The 7,401-nt window shown below is 33.6% G+C and overlaps 2 protein-coding genes across 2 annotated transcripts; both read left to right on the top strand.

Annotated features, from left to right (window-relative positions):
• Positions 1–257: 257 nt before the first annotated feature.
• Positions 258–3,204, top strand: LOC140823767 (uncharacterized). The gene is made up of 6 exons (XM_073185264.1): positions 258–583; positions 1,515–1,714; positions 1,839–1,979; positions 2,067–2,147; positions 2,649–2,773; positions 2,853–3,204. Exons 1-6 carry the CDS (start codon positions 361–363, stop codon positions 2,899–2,901), a joined length of 819 nt encoding a protein of 272 aa, XP_073041365.1. The 5' UTR covers positions 258–360; the 3' UTR covers positions 2,902–3,204.
• A 2,150-nt stretch (positions 3,205–5,354) lies between these two features.
• LOC140824828 (snakin-2-like) lies at positions 5,355–6,265 on the top strand. Its single transcript, XM_073186373.1, has 3 exons — positions 5,355–5,596; positions 5,719–5,764; positions 5,900–6,265. The coding sequence occupies exons 1-3, from the start codon at positions 5,501–5,503 to the stop codon at positions 6,079–6,081; spliced, it is 324 nt and encodes a 107-aa protein (XP_073042474.1). The 5' UTR covers positions 5,355–5,500; the 3' UTR covers positions 6,082–6,265.
• Positions 6,266–7,401: the final 1,136 nt, after the last annotated feature.

The raw sequence follows: 7,401 nt of genomic DNA, 5'->3' as shown, positions 1-7,401 counted from the left end.
TTTTACATAGATGACCCAAATAAAAAATCAATCTCACAAAATACGATTTATGAGACTATCTCATGCAAATTTTTGACAAAAAGAAATATGACTTTTTGTATTTGTGATAGATAGAAATTAAAAATTAAAAATTATAGCCTTACAAACATATTTTTAAAATTTTATATCAACTCATAAAATAAGAATAAGTGTAATTTATTGAGGTTATTAATTTTACAATTCCTTTTATTTATAATTTTTTCATTTTCCCAAATTTCATTCATTTTCAAGAATCGTCTTCCCTCAATTTCCCATTTATCGTGCCTTCCTCTTCCCATTTCCTTGTTAAAACACCCATAGGAAGCATACACACATACAGATATGAGGGCTCCACGAAGACCGATCCAAGCTGTGTCGTCGTGGGTGCGGCGGCAGCCACCCAAGGTGAAGGCTTTTCTTGCCGTCATCAGTGGTATGGCTGCGCTCGTGCTCCTCCGCGCAATTGTACACGATCACGATAATATTTTCGTCGCCGCGGAAGCGGTTCACTCTATTGGAATCTCTGTTCTTATTTACAAGCTTATGAAGGAGAAAACTTGCGCCGGTAATGGTTCAATTTTGTTTGTGTAAATTTTTGGTTTAGTTTACGTGTTTGCTAGTGCCGATGTTACTGTTTTAGGGTTTCATTTGAATTGGGTGATTGGAGCATGAGAAAGTTTGAGACTTTTGGGATATCCAGGGAGATCTTGTTCCGACTAAATTGGAAAAATTGGGAAATGGCGTTGCTTTAGTGTTTCTTGTGTTGCAAAGATGTGATTTTGGCTACACTGTTTTCCTTTTGTTATGGAAAATATAATATTGGGGTCTAGTTGAGGATTTATTTTCGCGATTCTTATGAAAGAAGGAAAAAAAAATTAATCCTGCCTAAAATCTATGTTTTTTCTTTGACCTTCGTGTTTTGCTGTTTTTTTGGGGGTCGAGATCAACCATTAGTTCGACTTGAATTGTGGACCGTCTTTATAAATTCAATCAGTGGCCTTGATGTACTTTATTAATTAATTTAAATTTTCATGCGCTTAATAAAAGTTGTGAAGGGTCTATTATGGGGTGTAAATATAATGTGCTGTAAACTAAATGGTCGTTTTACTTCTTCTATAATTGTGGTGTTGAAGGTAACAGAAAGTAGACACTTGAGTTGAGAGCCCCAAAACGAAAAAAAGTGTTATTGATACTAATAGACATTTGGATTGTGACTAAGAAGATTTAGCATGTGACTCGGCTTCTGTTGAATTCACAGTTTTTTTTTTTTGGTTTGTCGATGTATTTTGGTTGCATTTCTTGGCGAACTAACTAATCTCCACTTTTAGTATTAGAATTGGGACGTGGTGTGGGTTTTTAAATGATTTCTTTTGTTCAACATTCCAGGTTAGTTTTGTGAAGCGAGCAAATGACTATGCTATTGGTGCTTTCTGAATGGATTTTTTTAATTGCCGGATGCTGATTCTCTCCAATCATTTTTAAATCAAATGTTGCAGGGCTTTCACTGAAATCCCAGGAGCTGACAGCTATCTTTTTAGCTGTTAGATTGTATTGTAGTTTTGTTATGGAATATGACATACACACGTTGCTTGACATGGCTACACTAGCTACAACCTTGTGGGTTATTTACATGATTCGTCTTAAGCTGAGGTCAAGTTACATGGAGGATAAAGACAATTTTGCACTATATTATGTGGTGAGTCTTAATATGTGCATGGGAATCATACTATCTTTTGCTTACTTATTTTCTTGCCACGTTGGACTTTTATTTGGATTTGACTGTTAAAAAAAATGAGTATCTCACTTTCCATGTTTTGCAGTTGGTCCCTTGTGCTGTTTTAGCTCTGTTGATACACCCATCTACATCACATCACTTGGTCAACCGGATTGCTTGGGCCTTCTGTGTTTACCTTGAAGCCGTTTCCGTCCTTCCTCAACTGCGTGTCATGCAAAACACTAAGGTAGAGTTTTTCTTTGAATTTCTGTGTTACGTGCTAGCTAAGTCCTACTTATATTGTAATTTTGGCTTTTCAATTCCTCTGCTACAGATTGTTGAACCATTTACAGCTCATTATGTATTTGCATTGGGTGTTGCGAGGTTCCTGAGCTGTGCTCATTGGGTTCTCCAGGTTTGATTCACTAACTTTATCATTAACTTTTAAGCATTCTTCAGTTGGCTTGCTGCAAAATGTTAATCATAGTAATATCCTATCATCTAATCCTTCTCAATCATGTACCATTGCTCATAAATGGTTACAAGGTACTAAATGGAGTAAGAAGGCTTCACGAAGTCATGTGATGTGGTCATTTTATTTTCTTAAGCATGTGGAAGTTGATTTTTGGTGTACCCTATCTGGCTATATCTAAAAAGTCGGGCTATCAGGCATGTAATGTAATAATCTTGTAATTTATGTGGAAATTATGTTTTCCGAAGTTATTTTCATATGATCCATTCTTACTGCAGAATTGTGTTAATGCATTTTGGAAGAATTTGAAAGTCCAATGGCATTTGAAATTACTCATCTGACATTTAGGCTGCTATGCACAGTAAAAGATTTTGATTTGCGGTATTACCACAAACTAAAATTTCTGGTACAATCTGTCTTACATTTATAATTTGCAATTGGCAGGTGTTGGACAGTCGTGGTCATCTTCTTGTGGCATTGGGCCATGGACTATGGCCATCAATGGTTCTTATATCAGAAATTGTTCAAACTTTCATCCTGGCCGACTTTTGTTATTACTACGTGAAAAGGTCTGCATCCTAGGTCCTATAGCTATCTTGAGTAATGCATTGTATTTCAACTCATCAATCTCGATGTGTTAACCTTCAGTGTCTTCGGAGGGCAGCTTGTCCTGCGTCTTCCTTCTGGCGTGGTGTAATCAATTTGGCTCAAGACATGGCTTCCCCCAGTCCATCGTCAACAAAATCTGGTGAAATGAAATGCCACTTGCTCAGGCAGATTCGTTATTTATATCAATCCTTTGGTTTACTATATACCCAACCGACTAAACGGTCTCAGCAGTAATCTGTGTAAGCATTTGAATCAATGATGAACACTTAGCTTAGAACCCATGTTGGATGATGTTTCAGTTCTTTACATTTTGTCTCTGAATCTGTAACTCTCCATAATGGATTGAGCTTGGGAAAATACTTTCGAGAAGGGAAAGCACTTTTTAATTTTCTATACTTCATTATTAAAATAGTTTTGGTTTCTTAACACTTGATTAATTATATTAAAATTGAAAAAATATATATGAAATTTTAATATAGTGAAATCATTGAATGATTACTGAAATTTTAGTTTATTAACAATATTATATTTATTTATTCAAATAAATATAATACACAGTTTTTAAATTCTAAATTTTGAAAAAGAAATTAAGTCGTTGTGTAAGTTTATATAAAACCCCACAACCTCACAATAAGAGACGGTAACAATTTCTAGGCATCCTCATTAATTGATCACTATAAATAAATGTAGCCTTCGCCTATAAGGGATTATTTCATCCTACCCCTTTTTTTTAATTTTTTTTTCCCCATGAAGTGGAATCTCAACCACTCATATGGGGTGTGGGCACTGCCCACACACTCATAATCGAACTAACCGCCTATAAGGAACATAAACATAATCAAATTATTAATTAACACTAAGAGCCTAAAAATAGGTTTTTATTGTACAAAAAAGAAATCTATCGTCATTATGTTTCCCCACTCTCCAAAATCCCTTTTTCCAAAAATATATTTTTATCCGTTTCTATATTTTTCAAAGAAAACATTACATATAAATTGTAATTTTTTTTATTAACATCATATTTTACTCAAATTAAAATTCCATGCAGCTCATTCTAATCATCATTTATATATATATATATATATATATATATATATATATATATATATATATATATATATATATATATATATATATTGCATATCAAAAACTTGTGTGAGACGGTATGACGGATCGTATTTTGTGGGACGGATCTCCTATTTGGGTCATCCATGGAAAAATATTATTTTTTATTTCGTATATCGGTAAGATTGATCCGTCTCACAAATAAATATTCGTGAGACCGTCTCACAAGAAATATACTCTATTTTTTTAAAAAAAAATTTCTTGAGAAATATAATAGCTGTTCTAAAAGATTTGAAAGTTCTACCTTTTTATAGCATATAATATAATACATCTTATATAACAACAAATACGCACCCTTACCAATAAGCGCACTATGTCTCGATTTATCATTATCAGTTTCATTATTTTTTTTTTGGAAAATTTTAAAGTCTAAATAAAGATATGAGATTTACAGAAAGAAAACAGCTGTAAAGCAGGAAACGAAGAGAGTTCAAAGGAATAAAGATGGATGATTTTGTTTGGTTTCGACTTTCGACACATCAAGAGAGAGGTGTGAATAGTTTTGGTGAGTTTTATTGAACAACTCTCATTTTATTTGTTTTTTTCAAATTAAATATTTCAAAGTTGCAGTTTAGTTTCTAAATATTTTTCATAATTATACGATGATTATGATTTAAATATAAACTAAATTGATTATATAAAAAAAAATTTACAATCACCCGACACATCTTTCATAATGATAATATGATTCTGATTAAATATAAATTAAATTGATTATAAAAAAGATTGTACAATTACTCAACATATCTCATTTTCAATTAAGATGGGACGATACTTTGAATCAAAAAATAATCAAGTGTATTGAGTAATGTATATTATTTATTAGTAGTAGGTTGTTCCCCTTCACACTCGCATACAATATAACAAAAGACACTTTCTCTCATCATACTATTATATATTCTTATCCTCTTTTTTGTGTGCTTCATGGAACAATAAATATTAAATTAGTGGATAAACATGAAATTTATAACTTAAAAAGAGACAAAAAAAAAAAAAAGAAAAGAAAGGAAAAGAAAAGAAGATGTTTATTTAAAAATTAAATATACATGCAAATAAAAGAGTACAAGTACAATGTAATCAAATGTTCCCTTATCTCCAATAATTCACCAAAAAAAATTTGGGGTTGGAATTAACACTTGATATATTTTGAATATTAAAAATTTATAAATTTTGAATATATTTTCTAAACCCATCCCTCTCGTAATTTGTATATATAAGAAGTGGCATGCAGGAAGATCACCAAAATAAAAAATAAAAAAAATTCCATTCTGCATTTTGAAAAAAAATTTGGCCCACAATTTATTATTGAAAAAAATTGTATTTTTGTTTATTTGAGTCGGTAGGCTGCATTATTGGAGGGCTCTGCGTTGTCTATTTGCATGCACGTACTGACTTTACTGAGTTTCTAATATGTCCTCGTATCACCCTTCCCGGCCTCTTCTTCCATTATTGATTAAAATTTGTCCTATAAATAGTCCCCTTGTTGTGTCACTTTCTTCAGATAAAAAAAATTAAACTTGTTTTCTGTTAATTTCAGCTTGAAATATTTCATATAGAAAATCATGCAATTAATGGCTGGTTTCAGAGTTCTTATTGCTTCAATCTTGCTCACTCTGCTTGTCTTGCATCAAGTCCAATCATTTCAAGTAAATCAACCGGTATTTGTATTACATAAGCATATCTCTATTCAATTTTAGTTCTCTAATCACGAAGCTTGCTATAAGCTGAGTTTAATTTAAAATTTTCAAGTTTTGGTGACTTTATGATATGGATCTTGCAGATTAATAAGGCCGTTTCAGGAACTGTGAATTACGTCCCGAAAATGGGTAAGCTATATTTTTGGAATCGATGAACTTAACTTTGAAGAACCACTGATGTACTTACTGCGTTTTCATGCGGTTCGTTTTCGTTTTTATGAGTTAATTAGTGAACCTGTAGTTATTGTTTTTCCGAGCATGCAGACTGCGGGGGAGCCTGTGAGGTGAGGTGCAAATTGTCGTCGAGGCCGAGACTGTGCAAGAGGGCTTGCGGCACATGCTGCGCCAGGTGCAACTGCGTTCCGCCGGGCACGTCTGGAAATTATGAGGCCTGTGTTTGCTATGCAACCATGACAACTCGTAATAACAAACGCAAGTGCCCGTAGTTTGATGCCGTCTGCCGAGCTCTTATATATCACGCATTTTCTTGAATAAATATGGGTGTTGCAAAGGTTTCTTGTGCTTGAATTCTTGTATTTCCGTTTGTTCTTTTCTTTCAAGTTACTTGAAGTGTAACTGAAATTGTTTCTTCGTTTCTAGTGTGGAATAAGATTTTCTATTTGTCGACGATATCATATATATGATAAAATTTTACATCTAAGAATGAGACAATATCTTATTACGAAACACCTGACAAATATCTAATCAGTATATACTGTACATTTTTTAGTACAAGTCAATATTTGAAATGTAAAACCAGGATAAACAGCATTTTCAACTTGCCCACTGTTAATGAGCGTATTATTCATCAAAAAAGTGAAAGTAGTTATGTACAGTATGCCCTATATATATACAATCTGGTAACTGTTTATTGGTCTGCAGCTCAATAGCTAATTATCATGTCATTGACTGAGTATTTAGTTGACTAGCACACTTCAGTTGGTGGACTTTGGTAGACTATGTAACATCCCCCCTCAAGCTCGGAGTAAATTCAACATGCCGAGCTTGGATAATAAGACATGATGCTGTTCAGAGCCAAGTGCTTTTGTCAATATATCCGCAGGTTGAGATTGAGTAGAAATGTGTGAAGTTGAAATAGTGTGATCCCTAATCTTCTCGCGGATGAAATGACAGTCAATATCGATATGTTTAGTGCGTTCATGATATAATGGGTTGGCGGCGATGTGAATAGCAGCTTGATTGTCACAATGAAGTAAAGTAGGAGTCTCGAAATGTAACCCCATATCAGTTAGAAGTCCACGCAGCCACACAACCTCACAAGTAGTGGAAGCCATTGATCGATATTCAGCTTCCGTCGAAGACCGAGATATCATGGTCTGTTTCTTGGATTTCCATGATATTGGTGAGTTGCCAAGTGTAACAAAATAACCAGAAATCGATTTACGACTCATGGGGCAGGAGTCCCAATCTGAATCACAATATGCATAGAGGTGAAAATCACACGAAGATGATAAGAATATACCCATGTGTGACACCCTGACCTCTTTTAAAATAAATACGCAGCGGAAATAAAATTTTCTCTTTAAAATATACGGAAGGAGTTTCAAAATACATTTCATCAAATATCTTTACAAAATAAATACATGATCATTTAAATGACATAACAAAAACAAAATATCATTCCTATGATCATGCCAAAATCCTCCTTCCAACGGTGTATGCATATGACCCCCGATCTACAGTCAACGTCCCGAGGCACCACTCTGATCTGCATCACATGAAAATAACTGAAATGAGAATAAATC

Source organism: Primulina eburnea, chromosome 2, assembly GCF_022965805.1.
Source record: "Primulina eburnea isolate SZY01 chromosome 2, ASM2296580v1, whole genome shotgun sequence".
Taxonomy (NCBI): Eukaryota; Viridiplantae; Streptophyta; class Magnoliopsida; order Lamiales; family Gesneriaceae; genus Primulina; species Primulina eburnea.
Note: the sequence above shows the minus strand (reverse complement) of the source record. Positions and strands in the feature narration are given on the sequence as shown.

What these genes read in the sequence shown, in the direction of transcription:
- LOC140823767 (XM_073185264.1), top strand. Translation starts at nt 361, where the DNA reads ATGAGGGCTCCACGAAGACCGATCCAAGCTGTGTCGTCGTGGGTGCGG. An exon ending in GAAGGAGAAAACTTGCGCCG is followed by an intron (nt 584 to 1,514) that starts GTAATGGTTCAA and finishes CAAATGTTGCAG; the next exon opens with GGCTTTCACTGAAATCCCAG. An exon ending in GTGCTCATTGGGTTCTCCAG is followed by an intron (nt 2,148 to 2,648) that starts GTTTGATTCACT and finishes TGCAATTGGCAG; the next exon opens with GTGTTGGACAGTCGTGGTCA.
- LOC140824828 (XM_073186373.1), top strand. Translation starts at nt 5,501, where the DNA reads ATGCAATTAATGGCTGGTTTCAGAGTTCTTATTGCTTCAATCTTGCTC. An exon ending in CATTTCAAGTAAATCAACCG is followed by an intron (nt 5,597 to 5,718) that starts GTATTTGTATTA and finishes TGGATCTTGCAG; the next exon opens with ATTAATAAGGCCGTTTCAGG. An exon ending in GAATTACGTCCCGAAAATGG is followed by an intron (nt 5,765 to 5,899) that starts GTAAGCTATATT and finishes CCGAGCATGCAG; the next exon opens with ACTGCGGGGGAGCCTGTGAG.